The 22,150-nt window shown below is 37.6% G+C and overlaps 2 protein-coding genes across 2 annotated transcripts in view; one reads left to right on the forward strand and one right to left on the reverse strand.

Annotated features, from left to right (window-relative positions):
- Nucleotides 1–12,816, forward strand: part of appl2 (adaptor protein, phosphotyrosine interaction, PH domain and leucine zipper containing 2) — a 33,605-nt gene extending 20,789 nt beyond the window's left edge. Inside the window, exons 20-21 of the mRNA XM_042495408.1 lie at nt 9,626–9,673; nt 10,119–12,816. Coding sequence (XP_042351342.1) covers nt 9,626–9,673; nt 10,119–10,247 — 177 coding nt within the window. The 3' untranslated portion in view covers nt 10,248–12,816. The remainder of the gene's footprint in view (nt 1–9,625; nt 9,674–10,118) is intronic.
- tubgcp6 (tubulin, gamma complex associated protein 6) overlaps nt 12,578–22,150 on the reverse strand; it is a 35,601-nt gene continuing 26,028 nt past the window's right edge. Inside the window, exons 20-25 of the mRNA XM_042495406.1 lie at nt 22,003–22,144; nt 19,385–19,579; nt 18,662–18,794; nt 17,188–17,401; nt 14,975–15,168; nt 12,578–13,388 (exon numbers count right to left, since the gene is read on the reverse strand). Coding sequence (XP_042351340.1) covers nt 13,297–13,388; nt 14,975–15,168; nt 17,188–17,401; nt 18,662–18,794; nt 19,385–19,579; nt 22,003–22,144 — 970 coding nt within the window. The 3' untranslated portion in view covers nt 12,578–13,296. The remainder of the gene's footprint in view (nt 13,389–14,974; nt 15,169–17,187; nt 17,402–18,661; nt 18,795–19,384; nt 19,580–22,002; nt 22,145–22,150) is intronic.

A 22,150-nucleotide genomic window follows, 5' to 3' on the forward strand; every position in this document is an offset into this window, starting at 1 on the left:
TGTTTTTGTCACATTTTTTATGACATGCTACACTATGCTATACTATGACTTTTTTAAGATTTTTATGGCAGACTTTGACATGACATATTTTGGGACGTATTTTATGGAATAATAAAGTACGTCTTTTTGAGATTTTGATGACAAAGCCCTTTTTGGTGACATTTTTAAGACATACAATTCTATGACATATGTAAAAGCATTTTTTTTGCATATACTATGACTTTTTATCGCTATTTTGGACAACATACTATACTATGACTGTGTTGTGCCATTTTGGACGACATACTAAACTATGACTTTTTTTTCCATTTTGGATGACATACTATACTAGGACTTTTTTGTGCCACCTACGGCATAATAAACAGTGACTTTGTTTTGTTATTTTGGATGAAATAGATATTGTAACTAATGGGAAACACTGCCATAGTTGACAACCAGAAATCCAGGACTTTGGTATGGCGAAAAATGTCAAAATATGACACATCCAAAAAACAGCACCACATATAACAGCATGCCTAGAAACGTTATAGCATAGAATGTTGCAAAAACGGCCCAAAACACCACAATAAAGCATGTCAAAAAAATGACCCAAAATGCCATGGTATGGCAAAAATGTCAAACAATGTCCCAAAAAACAACTGAAATATGCATAAAACCATGTAAAATTGCATTTTGAGACACGTCACGGCATAGAATGTTGTAAAAACGGCCCAATCCACCATAATATAGCATGTCGAAAAAAATGACAGAAAATGCCATACTATAGTATGGCAAAAAAAGGAAAAATTTGACATGTCCCAAAAACAGCTAAAACAGCTGAAAATCCCTTAGAATAGCCTGCCAAAACACGCCATAGCATAGAAAGTTGCAAAAAGGGCAAAAAGCACCATAATTTGGCATCTTTAAAACATGACCAAGAATACAATACCATTGTATAGCAAAAAAGTGTAAAAATTTGACATGTCCCGTAAAGACTTAAAAACAGCTAGAAGCCCCATAGAATAGCATGCCAAAGGGCCAAAAACACCACAAAATAGCATATTGAAAAATCCAACAGGCAATTCTATAGTATGGCAAAAATGTCACGATATGACATGTCCCAAAATTGCTGAAAACCATTTTAAACCACATAAAATAGTGTGCAAAGAAACGCCATAACAAGAATGTTGCAAAAACGACCAAAAACACCACAAAAAAACATGTTGAAAAATCCACCAAACAAGCAATACTATTGTGTGGCAAAAATGTCAAAAACTTCCATGTCCAAACTGCTGAAAGTCATGCTAATCCACACAAAATACCTGCAGAGACATACCATAGCATAAGATGTTGCAAAAACGGCCTAAAACACCTTAAAATAGCATGTTTTCATGCCAATAAGGCAATACTATAGTATGTCAAAAAATGGCATGTCCAAAAAACTGCTGAATACCATTTTAATCCAAATAAAATAGCATGCAGAGACATGCTATGGCAACGGATGTCACAAAAACAGCCAGAAACACCACAAAATAGCATGTTGTAAAATCCACCGAAAAGACAATACTATAGTATGGCAAAAATCTCAAAAAATGGCATTTCCTAAAAACAGCTGAAAACTGTTTTAAACCACATAACATAGCATGCAGAGACACACCATGGCTAAAAACACCTTAAAATGGCATGTTGAAAAATTCACCGAAAAGGCAATACTATATAAGTATGGCAAAAATGCCAAAAAAGTCATGTCCTAAAAAATGCTGAACTCCCTTTGAAATCACATTAAATAGCACGCAGAAACATGCCGTAGTAGAAGATGTTGCAACAACAGCCAAAAACACTTTAACATAGCATGTTGAAAAATTCACCAAACAGGCAATATTATAGTATGGCAAAAAATTTTAAAAAATGGTATGTCCCAAAAACTGCGAGAATCCATTTTAAACCACAAAACATAGCATGCAGATATATGCCATAACAAAGGACGTTGCAAAAATGGCCACAAAAACCACAAAATAGCATGTTGAAAAATCCACCGAAAAGGAAATGCTATGGCAAAAATGTCAAAAATGGTATTTCCTAAAAACTGCTGAAAACCATTCTATACCACATTACATTGAGTGCAGAGACACGCCATAGCAAAGGATGTTGCAACAATGGCCAAAAATACCACAAAATAACGTCGCAAAATCAACCAAAAAGGCAATACAATAGTATGGCAAAAATGTCAAAAAATGGCATTTCCTAAAAACTGCTGAAAACCGTTTCATACCACATAAAAAATAGAGTGCAGAAACACGCCATAGTATGAGACGCTGCAAAAACACCATAATATGGCATGTTGAAAAAACGACCCAGAAAGCAAGGCTATAGCAAGGCAAAAATGACAAAAAATGACATGTCCCAAAAAAGAGCTGAAAACACCTGCAAACTGCATAAAAAGGCCTGTTGAGACACGCCATGGCATAAAATGTTGCAAAAATGGACAAAATAACCATAATATCGCATGTTAAAAAAACGAACCAAAACGCAAGGCTATAGTAAGGCAAAAATGACAAAAAATGACATGCCCCAAAAACAGTTAGAAATAGCTGGAAACTGCATGAAATAGCGTGCGGAGACACGCCATGGCATAAAATGTTGCAAAAACAGCCAGAAACACCATAATATGGCATGTTGAAAAAACGACCCAAAAAGCAAGGCTATAGTAAGGCAAAAATGTCAAAAAATGACATGTCCCAAAAAGAGCTGAAAACACCTGCAAACTGCATAAAAAGGCGTGTGGAGACACACCATGGCAGAAAATGTTGCAAAAACGGCCAAAAACACCATAATATGACATGTTGGAAAAACAACCCAAAAAGCAAGGCAAAAATGTCAAAAAATGACATGTCCCAAAAATAGGTAGAAATAGCTGGAAATTGCATAAAATAGCGTGCTGAGACACGCCATGGCATAAAATGTTGCAAAAACAGCCAGAAACACCATAATATGGCATGTTGAAAAAACGACCCAAAAAGCAAGGCTATAGTAAGGCAAAAATGTCAAAAAATGACATGTTCCAAAAAGAGCTGAAAACACCTGCAAACTGCATGAAAAGGCGTGTTGAGACACACCATGGTATATAATGTTGCAAAAACAGCCAAAAACACCATAATATGGCATGTTGAAAAAATGACCCAAAAAGCAAGGCTATAGTAAGGCAAAAATGACAAAAAATGACATGTCCCAAAAAGAGCTGAAAACACCTGCAAACTGCATGTAAAGGCATGTTGAGACACACCACAGTATAAAATGTTGCAGAAATGGCCAAAAATACCATAATATGGCATGTTGAAAAAACGACCCAAAAAGCAAGGCTATAGTAAGGCAAAAATGACAAAAAATGATATGCCCCAAAAACAGGTAGAAATAGCTGGAAAATGCATAAAATAGCGTGCTGAGACACGCCATGGCATAAAATGTTGCAAAAACAGCCAAAAACACCATAATATGGCATGTTGAAAAAATGACCTGAAAAGCAAGGCTATAGTAAGGCAAAAATGAGATAAAATGACATGTCCCAAAAAGAGCTGAAAACAACTGCAAACTGCATGAAAAGGTGTGTTGAGACACACCATGGTATATAAAGTTGCAAAAACAGTCAAAAACATCATAATATGGCATGTTGAAAAAACGACCCAAAAAGCAAGGCTATAGTAAGGCAAAAACGTCAAAAAATGGCATGTCGAAAAAAACTGCTGAAATCCCTTTAAACTGCATAAAATAGCGTACAGAGACACACCATTGCAAAGGATGTTGCAACAATGGCCAAAAATACCACAAATTAACGTTGCAAAATCTACTGACAAGGCAATACTGTAGTATGGCAAAAATGTCAAAAAATGGCATGTCCTAAAAACTTCTAAAATCCCTTTCAAATCACATTAAATAAAGTGCAGAGACAAGCCATAGTAACAGATCTTGCTAAATTGTCAAAAACACCACAAAATGATATGTTGAAAAAAACACTAAAAATGCAATACTATAGTATGGCAAAAACTGTCCTAGTTTGACGGAAACAGTTAAAAAGAGCTGGAAGCCACCTACAATAGCCTGCTGAGACATAGGTCAGAGTATTTCAAGGTGCAAAAAAGGCCCAAAACACCATAAGTCAATATCAAGTCAATTTTATTTATAAAACACATTATCACAAAACACGGTTTGCCTCAGAGGGCTTTACAGCACACGACATCCCTCTGCCCTTAGACCCTCACATCACCTAAGGAAAAACGAGGACGAAACCTCAGGAAGTGCGGCAGAAAATGATGAGGGATCCCTCTTCCAGGATGGACAGACGTGCAATAGATGTCGTAAATTACAATTGAATTGCAATTATGACAAAAAGGAAAGAGAAGGAGAGAGGGGGAGAGTGGGGGAGAGAGGGGGAGAGATGCACAGCAATAATGGAGGCAGACGCATATCATATTACAGTAACGATAGATGTAAAATTACTAAATGCACTCTATGATAATATTGTGGGTGTTGATAAGAGTCCCATGCGTATATTGATAGTGGAGGTGTGGCTCATAATAATGGCCGTAGAAGGTTGCGTGAAGCACGAACACAGGTATAACTTCAGACAGGATCACAGCAATGGCAAAACCAATACCACGATCAGGGTGAGCCGGGGATACAGTATTAGTGCAGCCGCAGCACGAGCACGACCAAAGGCAGGGTCACAGCATCAGCACGGCTTTTACTGCGATCAGGCACAGCCAAGATTGCAGTCATGTCCGGGAAATCTAGGAAACAAGGGAACAGGAATGCTCCAGAGATGCAACGGAGTTAGCGTAATGCAGGAAACACGTGAGCGTTTTCAGATTGAGGGAGAAAGAGAAAGAAGAAGGAGCTCAGTGTATCATAGAAACTCCCTCATCAGATTAGCCTATGTCAGCCCAAACTAGGGGCGGTTCCAGGCAACCTGAGCTCACCCTAATTATAAGCTTAATCAAAGAGGAAGGTCTTCAGTCTACCCTTAAAAGTGTAAACGGTGTCTGCCTCCCTGACCAAGCTGGAAGATGGTTTCATCAAAGAAGAGTGTGGTAGCTAAAGGCTCTGACTCCCATCCTACTTTTGGAGACTTTGGGAACCACAAGTAACCCTGCTTTTTCAGAGCGCAGTGATCTTGATAGTTGGTAATTGCCAAGACACGCCATAGCATAGAAAGTTGCAAAGACCTCCAAAAACACCATCATTTGGCATGTCAAAACATGTCATGTCCTAAAAACTGCTGAAATCCCTTTGAAACCACATGAATTACTGTGCAGACACACGCCATAGCAAATGATGTTACAAAAACAGCCAAAAACACCACAAAATAGCATGTTGAAAAATTCACCAAAAAGGCAATACTATAGTATGACAAAAATGTCAAAAAATTGCATGTCCTAAAAACTGCTGAAATCCCTGTGAAACCACATAAAATAGTGTGTAGAGACACACCATAGCAAAGGATGTTGCAAAAGTGGCCAAAAACACCACAAGATAACATGTTGAAAAATCCATTGAAAAGGCAATACTATAGTATGGCAAAAATGTAAAAAAAATTGGCATGTCCTAAAAACTGCTAAAATCCTTTTGAAATCACATAAAATAGCATGCAGAGACACGCCATGGTAAAGAATGATGCAAAAACAGCCAAAAACACCTCAAAAAACATGTTGAAAAATTCACCAAAAAGGCAATATTATAGTATGGGAAAAATGTTAAAAAATGGCATGTCCTAAAAACTTCTGGAATCCATTTAAAACCACATAAAATACCATGCAAAGTCATGCCATAGCAAATTATGTTCCAAAAATGGCCAAAAACACCACAAGATAACATGTTGAAATATCCATTGAAAAGGCAATACTATAGTATGGCAAAAATCTCAAAAAATGGCATGTCCTAAAAAGTGCTGAAAACCCTTTTAAACCACATAAAATAGCGTGCAGAGACACGCCATAGCAAAGGATCTTGCAAAAATGGCCAAAAACACCTTAAAATAGCATATTGAAAAAAATGGCAAAAATGTCAAAAAATGTCATCTCCTAAAAACTGCTAAAATCCCTTTGAAATCACAAAAAATAGCACGCAGAGACACGCCATAGTAAAGGATGATGCAAAAATGGCCAAAAACACCTTAAAATAGCATGTTGAAAAATTCACCCAAAAGGCAATACTATAGTATGGCAAAAATTTCAAAAAACTGGCATGTCCAAAAAACTGCTCAAATCCATTTTGAACCATATAAAATAAAGTGTAGAGACATGCCATAGCAAAGGATGTTGCAAAAATGGCCAAAAACACCACAAAATAGCATTTTGAAAAATTCACCAAACAGGCAATACTATAGTATGGCAAAAATCTCAAAAAATGGCATGTCCTAAAAAGTGCTGAAAACTGTTTTAAACCACATAAAATAGCGTGCAGAGACACGCCATGGCAAAGGATCTTGCAAAAATGGCCAAAAACACCTTAAAATAGCATATTGAAAAATTCACTGAAAAGGCAATACCATAGTATGGCAAAAATTTCAAAAACTGGCATGTCCAAAAAACTGCTCAAATCCATTTTGAACCACATAAAATAGCGTGCAGAGACACGCCATAGCAAAGGATGTTGCAAAAATGGCCAAAAACACCACAAAATAGCATTTTGAAAAATTCACCAAACAGGCAATACTATAGTATGGCAAAAATCTCAAAAAATGGCATGTCCTAAAAAGTTGCTGAAATCCCTGTGAAACCACATAAAATACCACGCAGAGACATGCCATAGCAAAGGATGTTGCAAAAATGGCCAAAAACACCACAAGATAACATGTTGAAATATCCATTGAAAAGGCAATACTATAGTATGGCAAAAATCTCAAAAAATGGCATGTCCTAGAAACTGGTAAAATCCCTTTTAAACCACATAAAATAGCGTGCAGAGACACGCCATAACAAAAGATGTTGCAAAAATGGCCAAAAACACCTTAAAATAGCATATTGAAAAATTCACCCAAAAGGCAATACTATAGTATGGCAAAAATTTCAAAAAACTGGCATGTCCAAAAAACTGCTCAAATCCATTTTGAACCATATAAAATAAAGTGTAGAGACATGCCATAGCAAAGGATGTTGCAAAAAAGGCCCAAAACACCACAAGATAACATGTTGAAATATCCATTGAAAAGGCAATGCTATAGTATGGCAAAAATGTCAAAAAAAGGCATGTCCTAAAAACTGCTAAAATCCCTTTGAAATTACAAAAAAATAGCATGCAGAGACACGCCATAGCAACGGATCTTGCAAAAATGGCAAAAATACCTTAAAATAGCATGTTGAGAAATTCACCAAAAAGGCAATACTATAGTATGACAAAAATGTCAAAAAATGGCATGTCCCAAAAAACTTCTGGAATCAATTTAAAACCACATAAAATAGTGTGTAGAGACATGCCATAGCAAAAGATGTTGCAAAAATCACCAAAAACACCACAAAATAGCGTTGGAAAAATTAACAACAAAGACAATACTATAGTATGGCAAAAATTTCAAAAAATGGCATGTTCCAAAAACTGCTATAACCCATTTTAAACTACATAAAATAGTGTGCAGTCATGCCATTACAAAGAATGCTTGCAAAAACAGCCAAAAACAGCTCAAAAAAACATGTTGAAAAATTCACAAAAAAGGCAATATTATAGTATGGGAAAAATGTTAAAAAATGGCATGTCCTAAAAACTGCTGAAATCCCTGTGAAACCACATAAAATACCACGCAGAGACATGCCATAGCAAAGGATGTTGCAAAAATGGCCAAAAACACCACAAGATAACATGTTGAAATATCCATTGAAAAGGCAATACTATAGTATGGCAAAAATCTCAAAAAATGGCATGTCCTAAAACTGGTAAAATCCCTTTTAAACCACATAAAATAGCGTGCAGAGAGACACGCCATAACAAAAGATGTTGCAAAAATGGCCAAAAACACCTTAAAATAGCATATTGAAAAATTCACAGCAAAGGCATTGCTATAGTATGGCAAAAACTAAAAAAAAAAATGGCATGTCCCAAAAACTGCTAGAATCTATTTTAAACCACATAAAATAGCGTGCAGAGACATGCCATAACAAAAGATGTTGCAAAAATGGCCAAAATCCCTTAAAATAGCATGTTGAAAAAATCAACCAAAAAGGCAATACTATAGTATGAAAAAAAAAATGGCATGTCCCAAAAAACTGCTGGATTCCATTTTAAACCACATAAAATAGCGTGCAGAGACATTCCATAGCAAAGGATGATGCAAAAATGGCCAAAAACACCACAAAATAGCATTTTGAAAAATTCACCAAAACAGGCAATACTATAGTATGGCAAAAATCTCAAAAAATGGCATGTCCTAAAAAAGTATTGAAAAAATTTTAAACCACATAAAATAGCGTGCAGAGACACGCCATGGCAAAGGATGATGCAAAAAATGGCCAAAAACACCTTAAAATAGCATATCACCAAAAAATTCACCCAAAAAGGCAATACCATAGTATGGCTAAAAAATTTCAAAAACTGGCATGTCCAAAAAACTGCTTAAAATCCATTTTGAAAAACCACAAAATAGCGTGCAGAGACACGCCATAGCAAAGGATGTTGCAAAAATGGCCAAAAAAACACATTTTGAACCACACATGTTGCAAAAGTACCATGTACCATGTTGAAAAATCCACCAAACAGGCAATACTATAGTATGGCAACAAATTTTAAAAATGGCATGTCCCAAAAACTGCTAGAATGACCTTAAAATAGCATGTTGAAAAATTCACCGAAAAGGCAATACTGTAGTATGACAAAAATGTCAAAAAATGGCATTTCCTAAAAACTGCTGAAATCCATTTTAAACCACATAAAATAGCGTACGCCTTTGCAAAGGATGTTGAAAAAATACACTGTAATATAGCATGTCAAAAAATGACAGTGCCATACTATAGTATCAGGATAAATTTCAAAATATGACATGTCCAAAAAAAAAAAAACCACGTGGAATAGCATGCAGAGACCCTTCATAGCATAGAATGTTTAAAATGTTCAAAAATGGAAGTATAGTGTGGTGAAAAACATGACTTTTTTCAATATCGTAAAGTATGACTTTTGTCACCATTTTATCTTTTAACTTTTTTTAGCATAATATACTATGACTTTTCCCTTTTCTTCCGACGTGCTAGTTTTACCAATATGCTATACTATGACTTTTTAAATTGTATTGACATGAAAAGGTTTTTACCATTTTGTTTGACAGGCTATTCTCAGACTTTTTTTGACATACTATGGTATGAGTTTCTTTATCACTGTACTTTTATTTTAGTTTTTCTGACATACTCTATCAAGATTATTTTCATTTCCATTATTCCAACTTGCCATACTGTGACTTTTTTTGACATAATAAGAATGAGTTTTTTTTTTTTTTTTTTAGATATATTACTGTAAAACTTTTTTCAAGGTAATTTTTGTGCGATACTATGACTTTTTTCATTTTTTTTTTTATAATATGACTTTTTTGACATACTTTACTATGTTTTTTTTTATTTTTTTTCCCCTTGGTATTTCTTTTTAATTTGAATCTTTTTGTCTTTCTTCACAGATATGTTACACCATCAGTTTGGCGAAGGAGATAACAGAGGCCAAGAAGGTATCATCATCATGGAAACAGAAGGATTTCTTGCATTCAAAATCCAATTGCTAGTTTCGTTTGTTTGTTGTTGTTTTTTTTTTTTTTTTAAAAATGTTGGTTTCCTTTTCTTTCCAAGCATGCTTTCACTTAGAAACATTTGCTGAATTTGAACCCAGCCACATTAGTAAGTCATGAGTGATGAGTCACAACACTGAATCTTGATAGGTGTTTTAGTGGCACAACAGAAGACAACGGACAAAAAACTCAAAGTAAAATTAAAAAAATCCCAACACCCACTTGGAGATATAGATGAAGCTAAACAGAACCAAAATGATTTAAATTGATCAAACATTTTACCTAACTCAGTCATAAGGGCATAGGTGTGAGGTAGGAAGGTAGGAACTTTCACAACTTTAGGATTTTAATCAAACCAAAAAATGATTTTTATTTTCCTGTTTTTAAGGACCCAGAGGCCTTGGCACAGCTGATAAAGAACATGCCTCTAACCAATGATGGCAAATTCCTGCTGTTAGAGCCTGAGACGGGTGACTCGACCAATGGAGCAGAAGAAGACCTGGAGTCCGAAGCCTAGTCCCAGGTAAGACCACAAGAAAAACAACCAAGACCAGGGCGGCGGTCCAATTTCTGCCCAGGAGAGAAGGCTTTCTCTGGATGACGGACATTGTGACCCGCTAGCTCTAACTCTGGTACCGTAACACCCATAATAGAGTTTAGTTCTCTTCCACTTACCCTGCGTTACTAGATCTACAGTTTTTTGCCGTCATGAAAGCGAAAGACATTGGCAGGGGGCTGCCTGGACCCAAAAGCACATCTTATGAGTGCTTCCATTAGATCTGCTTTTCTGTGGTCAGACTGTAACATGGGTCTTTGGATTTGGAGTTGGTTTTACGCCACTGTGGGTGGCACTCAAAAGGGACACCATATAGGACTTGATTGTGTTTACTTGTTTTCTAATATCCCCAGCCATCTAACAGAGGATGGTGAATTCTTTTCTTCAGTTTAGGTTTACATAGTTTGGAGAGTTTATTCCTTAACTTTGTTTTACATGTTAACTTGTACGTACGGTAAGGCTCTTATGCAACTACTCTGCTGTTTACTTCCTGTTTATTTCTGTACAAAAAAGGTTATCGCACTTCCGAGGTTAATTTGTTTCATAATGCTTGGTTACAGAATGCACTAATTGAGACATCTGAAGGATCTTAGAATTTTAAGACATGAAATAGTTTGAAATCATGTCCGTTCTTTTTATCTGCAGAGAAGCGACTGTTGCATTGCTTGCTGTTTTAACTCTGCGTGAGCATGCGTGTCCCGAAGCAGCGGACACAGTTGGTGAAGTGATTCAACTAAATTTGTTCTTTCTGCACTCTTGCCACTGTCTTAGGCATTCGCTCTAAACTGAATTAAGTTTAGGATGATCTTTATTAAGATCTGTATGCAAGGTCCTCCTCGAGCAGCCCAAATATTCTTTAGTAAATCTGGTACTTTGCTTTAGGTTTCTTGAAAGTCTATGTAAATATCAACCGTCCGAGTGTCTGTATAATGTTTAATCAGAGTTGGCTGCATTAAAAACTTTTACTTTTTAAAAGCTAGGACTGCTGCGGTGCATGATTAAATAATGGAGTTCTCTCTCAGTCCCTTCGCAGAAGATTAAAATCTTGATACTGAGCACTAAGCTGTAATACATAAAAAATAATAATAGTAAATCACTCAAACATTTCAGTGACGCATGTAGGCCGACCACAGTGTGGTATAATGAACTCATTGAAAAACAACATGCTCTTTGCTGATACATAAGAATATTAAACAGAAAAACTGAGGGGAAAGCGATCGATCTGTGAAATTCTGCCTTCCCTCAGTGCGGTTTTATTCCATTTCAGCCAATTTGAGCTGTAACACTAATCTCAATGGACAGTGGAAGCGTGTGGTGCACTGTGTGAATGTGATATGTGTTTGTACTGTGCAAAACAGACAGGGTCAAAACCACTGACTTGATGTTGATCGTGAAAGTAACATTGTTGACCAGTGCTGCTTGCTTTTCCCACTCATCAGAACTCGAGGTCGTTTCACGTTGATTAAGTGTGGATATTTCATTAATGGCTGCCTGCTCTACTGGTTAAATCATTTCAGACTGTTTGATTGCTCCTAACGCCGTTTATTGTAATCAGAGAAATAGTTTGATATTCGGGAAATGCACGTATTTGCTTAACTGTCTGCAAATGGATACGATCTTCTAGGAAAACGAGGGCTCGGTTTACAGCACAAAGGAAGTGCATCAACCATCGGGCGACTAAAACTGAAAGAGGATGATGCTTTTGATGTCTCCAGCAGCTGTCAGTAGCTATGCCCAGTTACCAAAGTATTTTGCAGTAACTGTTATTATTAGTGGAAATGTTTTTGTTTTTGTTTTTTTGAGGGGGGGGCTGTAGCTTTATATTCAATGGATAAACACTGTCGCGCTATCAATCTTCTCATCGACCTTTCCACCAGAAAGCGCATATGTGCATTTCCCCTAACATCCTACTTTTGTTTGAAGTTGTAACGGTTAACCATGTTTTCCTCTTTCCTGATGTAAATGCATATCATTTGGTAAAAACAAAATGTTGTCCATCAAATAACCTTGTACCCTCCATCCTCAGGTGCTGGTTGAAATGCTTCAATCACACCGTTAATAAAACTACAAAAATGCCACCTAAACGTTCTTAGTGCATCAGTCGTCAAAAGTCTGAAATCTTTTTTCATTTGATGACCAACACACGTTGATGCTTGTGTTGTACCTTTGACTGACGGCTCAGTTGGTAAGAAAAGTTTCTCCAACTTCCTGTCAAAAACAAAATCCTCTTATTGTGGCGTTCTGTAGCGCATTACACGCACTACAGCTGTGCTGAATAGTCTTGATATATATTTGCTTTGCAAGTTAATGCACCGTCAGGAGAAATCTGGGTACTCATTGTGAGGAAAATAAATTCCAGTAATATAGCAAGGACTGCATTTTCTCCCCCCACTCTCTGTCTTTTTGTAAATGGCTGATCTTGACAGAATCCATTACCCATAAGGCTTTGCACTTAATTTGTCCTAGTTTTCTAATACCAATGCTAACATGCAATCTTTAATAAATGTAAGTAATTTTTTTCTTGCTCAAGTCAATGTGTTTTCTTTGAATCACAGAAGAACTCTAACATCAGCACTGCGGAGTAGAGTATTTATTTAACAAAGCATTTAGCTTTTGTATTTACATATAATCAACACTTAATTTATATGCACTTAATATCTACATAGCTGGGGACACATCTGAGTGTGAGACTTTACAGGAGGCATCAGCTTTATCTCAATTACAAACTTTGTCAGCACACAATTTGAGCAGTACAGCCATTAATCAAGCACACAGACATGTAGCTCAAATCCTGCATATTGATTGCCTAAACGGGTTTAAATGTCAAATCCATGCAGCACCGTGAACTGAATTTATGGTATACATGTCTGATTCTGTCTTCTGTCCTATAAACACTAAGTGGGGATTCTAAAAATGTAAACAGTCATTGTACACAATGGTGCGTTCGATAAGTATCGAGCAAGTATGTGCCTGTACTATGTCAAGTGCAACATACACACCAGTACACTGCTCAGGAGTCTTTGTAATAGTTGTTGAAGTTGATGCGAAGAAGAAAATCCTCTAGATGAGGCTGGTAACCTCTGTTCACCAGCTTGGTCACCACTGCGAGAAGAAACAAACATACAGCGCTTAGACTTATTATATAAAAATTCCCTGTTTTACTATCCCAATGCTGTGCGTGTTAGGAAATTATCTGCGAAAATATAAAAGGGGAAAAGAATACATTACTTTACAAAATGACCATTTGTGTATGAGTTACTCATCATGTGTCACTAAGAAAACTTTCTCACATGCCTCCATGGTGAACGAAGAATCAAAAAAAAAGTTGTTCTTCATAAAATGAAATAATCAGGGTCCAGGTTTAAAAACAATAATCCTATACTAAAGCATGCTTACAAGCTATTACACAACTTGTGCAGTATAATCTCAGTCTCATTTATCCAATCACATGCTCAGTACTTCTCAAATGCATTTATTTTTAGTTAAAACGTTACGATTTAAAACACTTCAGTACAAACAGCCTCTTACACGGCTGAGCAGCGTGACAGAATACGCTCAGTGTGCACTTACGTTTGAACACAAACGCATGTGTTTGGGAAGCACTGAGCTACAGCTGGATAAATAGACTTGGATTTTACAGCATGCGTGATAAGAGAGCTTGGAAACAGATCTTCTGAGATCGTTTTGCTGTTGTGAAATGCAGATGATTACTTCAATTAATAAAGAGCGTTCGCCCTTTATCAATACTTTTCTCACTGTGGAGGAGCGCCAGAAAAATGTTTCTTTTCAAACTCGAGGTAACACACAGTGAGTAACTGATGTACAAACCGTCAACAGGTTCCTTGAATAGACTTGCTCACAGACAGAGTCACATTACCTTCAGGTAAACTTCATAAAGTGCTTCACAGACTAAAACTGTGTGGATTCTACTCGCATCACATACAATGAAATCGCTTTAGGCAGGTATCTCTTAAATATGAGCATAAACAGGAAAAACAAGCCAGCAAAACCTTTAATTAAGACAACACATAGCTGCTCAGCTCCATTAAATATTCAATATAAACTTCAATATTTCAATATAAAACAAGCAGCTTAAGCTATAGTTTTTCCGTGTTAAACATATAATCACTATAAAATTGACTCCTTTCATTGTAGCATTTTTGACATCATTTCCAAAATGATTACGTCTAGAGTCGGACGCTTGACTAACCATTGTCGGCTCGTGTTAATCGAAGATGAGCCTGACCTCAGCTTAGAAACGTCTTACTTATTTCCTTATTACAGCAACAACACTAATACTTTACAATTGCAAAGAAAACTACTCTCCCAACCATTAAAATGAGCCTGGAGAACTTAATGAATCCCTTTCATTTAGAGAAGATTCAATGTGCTTAAAAACACACGCTCTATAATTAAGCAACCCCCAATTAAGTGCGTTGCAACTTGAAATTAGAAGACAATCTACATTTTATAACATTTTAACATTTCACAGTGTCATACAATTACAAGTGAAAGATATTTAAGAAACTTGGGTGAGATTATCAAGGCTCTTTGTTGCTTTTACCCCCAGCTTGTTTGTTGATATTACTGTTTATAATTTACTGATTGAATGTCAAGTGGATATTTTAATAACACATCCTTTGGCTTTATAATCAGGAGTCTGAGCTACAGCTGAATGAAATGCTTACCTTTGAAAAGAAAGTGAGAGTAATACTTGAAGGTGTTGTATGACTGTTGCATGGCGATGAAGCTGGGGTGCACTGCCTCCCCCTGCTGGCTGCCCCAGGGCTGTGCGATCAGCTGCGCCCGAAACTTGAGGATCAGGCTGAAGATGCTGTGGATGATGTTCATGACCGGAGCTGCCTTCTCTGTCAGCAAACCCCTGGGGAGGCGAGAGAGTGCAAAGTTTAAGAAACATGACAAGGAACTTTGAAATGGCTTTTTCAGACGGGCTGAAATTCTACACAGAAAAGTGTGATACTGACAACCTCTCTTAATGAGATTAAATCATTCATCGGGTTCAAAAGTTAGCCTCACATCCAGCTGGAATTTTAATTAACTTGTTACGAAGAGGTTGAATTAATTTTATATGAAATTATGGGTGCAGAGAGTTCCACTCCAGCTTGCCGTGCCTGTACAGAGCCTGAAGAAATCATTTCACTCCCCTGAATTTTTCTGCATTTCGTCATGTTGCTGCCCCAAAATCATGATGGTTTAAATTGCATTTTTGCGGTTCTATCTTAAAGTTCACAACACTTTGCAGAACACCTGTTACAACACATGGTTTTGACTTTGGTATGTGAAGGGGGCCCAAAAAGTTGCCCCAAGTAATTTATCTTTAATTATTGTTTAATATAAAGCTGGGACTATTAGTTGATTTAATGAGTCACTCATGTACTGTGTTTGTGTATGTCTCTAGTGAATGTGATGTTTTGTCTTTTTTACATGGATCCTGAGTCTGGAATAATTGATTGATTGATTGATTGAAAGAAAAAAAGTGGATTTTTAAGATGCAAATGCATTTTATGGTTTATGGTTTCACTGTCTACGATATGAGAATTTGTGATATTTACATTTATGCACATTTAATATGTTTGAGTTCCTAACAGCTGATCATAAAAACCAAAACATTTAATGACAAAACCTTGTTTTCACAAGGTTTTGCATTCTTACTATTTTCTGATGTTCTATAGATCAAACAGTCAATAAAGATAATAGTGAAAATGCCCATTATAAGACATTTAAATCAGTTGTTTTGGTTTTTTTACCATCAGTCTTCTGTGATAGAAAACTGAACATCTTCAGTTTTTGACAAAGAAATCTGAAAATATTTACTTTTGCTTAGCTGCAACCAGATTTTATTTGATTTTTATTTTGCTTTTAAAAATTCCTTGAAACCAGCCTGAAACTAGACCATGCCCATATTATCAATACCTATGATTAACCTGTCCATTTAAAACGAAATACAAACCTGAAAGCATCTAAAATAACAGGAGCCATTTCAAAAAGAAAAAAAAAGGTCAAATTTAGGCATCCTATATTAACTCCAATACCTCAACTCAGGATATGTGCTGATACTGATGAGTGATCTTACACCTGTGCTCTCCATTAGATTTTAATCTGCATACCTCTGTATACTACATGGAAATACTGTAATTGGGCTATAAATAAAAAAATGAGAAATAAAAATAAAAAATCCTAGAGCACAGGTTGAAGTCCTTAAATTTGCGCTAATTCGAGAGCCTGGAACCATCAAATATGTGGCATTTTTCCTTGAAAAACTATTTAAGATGTAAGTCATGTATCAACATCGTTCTTCATTGTTTTTCATTTGCTCAAATTATCTCAATAAATGTAAGTTATAACAGCATCGTTGAATCTTCTAATAATGACACAATTAAATTGTTTTTAATGTGAATCTGTTAAGCCATGGCCAAATAGCCAGACCGCTGCATTATCATTATTGGACTGTTGCACCAGATGCATAACTGTGGAGTGACTTCTGGAGAGAAGTGCCTCCATACTGTGGCACATGCATTTTTACATCTGCTCTGTGTACCAAGGTGATATGTTTTGGTGTATTCAGCGTGTACTCATTTTATGTAGTTTATGCATGCGATCTTTGGGTTTACAAGGTTATCTGCGCCTGCTCTCACATGGGGTGCACAGGCTAAAAACTGATAACACTGAATACTGAAAGCTGTGATCACTCAAGATGCTGGAAAGTTTAAAATGCATTTCATTCAAGGGGAGACGAGGACATTTGACCTTGTTCCAAAAGTCTTTTCCTAAAATGCAATAAATTGAAGAAAAATCCCATATTTTGTGCAACAGAGATAACAGTAAACATTATATTGCAACTAACACTGTTAAGAGGCACACATGCAGTGCCAGCCCTCACCTGAAGATGGCTCTGTTGAGGTAGTCTGCATGTGTGCGGTGGATGGCGTCCAGGTCGCTGGCGGTGGCCAGCTTGGCTGTGAATTCGCTCCAGGACACTTGCAGGATCTGGTTGGCGATGTATCCCTGTATCACCTTTACAAAATGTTGCATCTCATGTCTGTATAGCTGCAGCTGATGGAACTGCACCGAGCGACCTGCACCTTTCACCAGCGCTGAGGGAAACAGGATGGGAACAAGTCATCATCAGTGCTGCAGAGACTGAAAATAAACATTTGCTCAAATAGGAAGATCTGCTGCTTTTCTGTATCTTATCACACCAGTGCAATTTCTTCTTGTTTATCAGCAGTTTGAGCTCACTTTTGGCGCAAATAGTAGAGAAAACGATGGTTAAAGCTATAGATATGATACAAACAGACCTTGGTTGATTGTATCATGCATTTTTTCTTTGAGTGAAGTCTTCTTTTTATTCTTTTTATGTTAAAAAAAAACAATCATTCTGAGTCCCGTATTAAAGGCGCATTTTGTAAGATCTGGCCATAATTTTAGTCCAAAAAGTGAACTAACCCTATCAACACAGTGTGAAGAAGTAACACCTTTGACATTTAGTTTCAAGATGCCGATGTGCTGTAGTGAACGCCCCATGGCAAAGAAAAGAAGTGACATACGAAGAAGCAAAACTAGAGTAAATATTGGTGTGTCTATCCGACACTGGGGACAGTTCCTGTAGAGTAAAAAGGATGCGACTTGATGCTGAACTCACATTTCTTTTAGACTGGTAAGTAACATCTAATGTTGGCTATATACACTAAATATCTGTAGTGTAACTAATGACAACCAAACTGTTACTGTAGGCTCACAGTTCGCGATATGTGACTGTTTTCCTGTTACTGTGGTGTTGATAAAACTGAGCTAAATAAGCTATAAAGTAAACAATACACAAACATCACACGACAAGATCAGAAGACATTTTGACCGGCTGTATTTTTGCTCTGCTGTCAGTAATGAGTTGCCTTCATTTATGATGGACATAGAAGTAGACCGACATTTAAAGGGTGAAATAATGCCCCCCCCCCATGCGGTTGGGCTGGGTAGCTGGAACTTACGTAATGCACCCTGTAGTAATCATCCACATTTTCCCTGGTGATCGGTAATATTCTTGTTTCAGTCTCTGTAGTTTGCATCCCTGTAATACCTTAATACTTTGTTTTGTCCCTTCAGGATAACCATTTAAGTAGTCCGTGCACAGGCTTTCACCGATCAATACTATCTAACCCACTGAAGCACACTGTTTTACAACAAGTCCCACTGCTATGAGATGTGCTTTGTATAAATAAAACATAAAGGAATCGCAGCATTCCCCTTAATGAATATTTTATAAACAGCTGAAGCACAACAGGAAGAATCTTAACTCTTCCTTCTCAGTACAGGGGAGTCTGAGCCCGGCTTGAAAACACAGCTCCCACCTTTCTCACCTGTTCTCTTGAGGTGGAACCAGACCTCGCGGAGGCTCCACACCATGTGTTTGAGCTGGAGCAGGAACGAGAACAGACGGTTGTACTTGTTCATGCAGCTGTCTGTGATAATGATGTTCAACGGCCAGTCCACCTGGGAGATGACACCAAGGAAAAGAGACAAGGGGGAAGAGGGGGGAAAAAGAAGTGCGTTAAAAGTGCGAGAGTGTGAAAGAAACGTAAAAGGGAGAGTGACGAATGAGGCGAGGGGGGAAGTGTGAGTGCAGAGATGTTGAAAAACGGGGGGGAGAGGAGTGCGAACGAAAGACAGGGGGGAGGGAGAGGGGGGGGGGGGGATGAGGAAGAGATGTATGGCAAGAGAGCACAGGAAAAAAAAGTGAAGCGAGAGATGAAGATATCGAAAGAGAGGGAGGAGGTTCAGGAAAGGTACAAGATGGAGATTCAGCAGGAGAGGGCACAGTCAGGAGGGTGAAGAACACAGAACAAGAGCGGAGGACAATATGTGCAGCATTAGTCACTGTGCATGTCATCCAAAAGACTCAACTCCAATCAATCTACAAGGTTCAACCATTTAAGTGCGTGATAAGCTCATTTTCCACACCCAGAGCAGTTTGTCAAAACATGACAGGTTGTCACATTCAAGCTGCCACTCATGCCGAGACAAGCGCGCTCATGCAAGCGTACGCACTCTGTTACTCTCTCCATCAAAACACACTGCCTCACCTTGTAGCGTAGCTCCAGACAGTTCAGAGAATCAGGGGCGTGTGGGTGGAAGGTCTCCGGGAGGAAGCGCAGGGCAAAGGTGAAGTTACCAGCTAATGGTGTGTCCCCGTGTAAGCTGTACTGCAGGGCTTTACTGAGGATGGAGTTCAGAACCAGGGGGGTCAGCAGCTCACCGGGAGTCTGGCCACTGCCCAGCTGAGTGGAGACATATAAATCAATCAATATATAAAGTCAAATAAATACACACAAGGTCAAACATGGATGACTACCTGTACCTCTACACTTCTGCTTCTCAAATGTGCTATCAAGGCCCAAGAGTTGGCAGCTTTTCATCCCAAACAAACGCTGCGTGTAGCTGATTGCGATGATTAGCTCGCTTTCCGGTTGAAGGTGTGCTAATCACTGAGATCAGCTGGTGTAGTGTTTGGCTGGAACAAAAACCTTCTGTCTCATGGGTCTCAGGAGACAGATGTACATGAATGTTTCAGCAGAACAGCACCAAGGTGTTAGTGAAGGCTGTGCTTGTTATTTCACGCCAGGAAGCTTGGGCTTAACATACGCAGTCTTGGAATCTAAGCAGTGACGCATCATGTGCTGCACAACAGGCACACAGAGACAGCAGATATAAAAATACTTCTGAGTTTAAAGTGGCAGTAAATCATATTTATGTAACATCTACAGTATGTATCAGTTTAATTTGTCTTTTTTCAGCCACAGCAGGCAGATTTTCTCAGTGAAAAAGCTCTAAAAAGACACTGTTCACTACCTCCTCAGAACTTAAAGGCAGACTGACACAGCTGATGAACATAGTGGAGCATTTAGCAGCTAAAGAGGCAGATATGTCCCTTCAGGACTCTACTGAACTTCCATGTACTAGGTAGCCAGAAACACGACTGCTGGCTAACCAAGCAAGCCAAAAAGGTGCCAATATGCTTAAAAGATGATCAGATAACAAAATATGGCATATATATTTTATTAGCTTAGTCAAAATGACCTATAGATGATGTGATATTTTTAAGCTATATTGCAAACATGATATATGTCTCAATATTTTGAGACCACATTTGAATTAAGTGTAGACTACTTAAATACAGAAGTACTATTTAAACTATTCTTACAATAAAGTTTAATAAAGTATTGTTATTATAAAGTTAAAGAAAGTACTGTTATAATTAACGTAAATAAAGTATTGTTATAATAAAGTGTAATTAGTATAATGGTAAATTAAGTACTGTTAAAATAAAGTTAAATTTTAACAGTATATTGTAGTATTGTAGTATTGTAGTATCAAATATTGTTTGAAGAAAGTCAAATGAAGTACTTTTATAACAAAGTGAAATAAAGTCTTGTTATAATAAAAGTTAAATGAGGTAATGTTACGGTGAGGTTAAATAAAGTACTGTGTAAGTGTTGATGTTTTTTGCTGTGAACTTGAAGCCTCCAGCCAACATTTAGCTGTTAACATTAAATTGCTACAGTGGCACTGTTAAACTTGAGGATTTATTCACTGTGAGCAGGAATCAAACGAACAGCTCTTCAGTTCATTAGTTAATAATATTTGCAAGTCTAACTGGTGCTCCATGGTTGAATCGTCTGGAGCCCTGCAGATAAAAAGAGACACACCTCGCCTCCTTACACATTATCAATCAGGAGAAAGTATTCTGAATGGGTAGCGGAGTGCTGCGATGTATCATGTTTTTAAGTTTTTTTTTTTCTTTTTGTGTCTGTGACAGGGAGCGTGCAAGAGAACCAAAACACCAAAGCAAGTCTGAAACCAGTGGCTTAAAAAAGAAAAAAAAGTATAACTGATATATTGCCCACCCCTTTATCCACCATTATCCTCCATTTAGAGTTGTATTTCTGACCACCTGATTAATGTCAGTCCAGTATCCTCTCTCCTTTAGCTCTGTTTTTGGTCTAAGTCCTGAGGGAAATATTTGAGCTGAAAACCAAAACAATGACAAAAGGCACTGAAACTCCTCTGTGGGTTCTTCATAACGAGCAGCCCCTTTCAATCGACACATCGTTATTCAGTCCATTACTACGAGAAAAGCACTGCAAGTAGCTTTTAGAAGGTCAGTTTTGCTTGGACGTGTCATAACTAAAATCTTTTTATTTGAAGCTTTGTGTGGTATAGCTGCGACACACACACAGGCTCTAGCGTTCCATATAACATTTTGCGGGAGACGGCGTTCACCAGGGAATGATGGGAGTCGTGTAACTTCCTCTAGAGAACTGCCCTCCAACTATGGCACATACATTTTTAAATAAAGGCTAACTCTGTGTGCTCAAGTTCTGGTGTGTGCCTCAGATATTATTCAGTGTGTATGTTGATTTTCATGCATACAATCATTGAGTTTACAAGGTTACCTGCACCTGCTCTCAAATGGGTTTCTCAGGCTAAAAGCAGATAACACTTAATGCATGCAGTGCTGATCAATCAAAAACAAGAAGTGTTTGTTTTAAATGTATTGCATTTAAGGGGAGACCAGGAGATTTGGCCTTGTTCCAGGATGTCCTTTCTTGTCCTCTCCTTGAATGCCATAAATACAAAAATGCAATAGATCACCCTTATTTTCCACATAGAGAAGACCGCAAAGCTTTTAAAAGAGCCTCACCTTTTCAAAGAGCAAATCGCTGAGGGACTGTGCGAACTCGCCATCCTCCATCAGCAGGAAGTGGCGCAACGCCTCGAAGTGTTTTTCCACCCCTAACTCCACAAAGAAGTAGTCCACCACTGCCTTGTTCACCAAAGATACACTGAGG

Source organism: Plectropomus leopardus, chromosome 11 (assembly GCF_008729295.1).
Source record: "Plectropomus leopardus isolate mb chromosome 11, YSFRI_Pleo_2.0, whole genome shotgun sequence".
In the NCBI taxonomy this organism is placed as follows: domain Eukaryota; kingdom Metazoa; phylum Chordata; class Actinopteri; order Perciformes; family Serranidae; genus Plectropomus; species Plectropomus leopardus.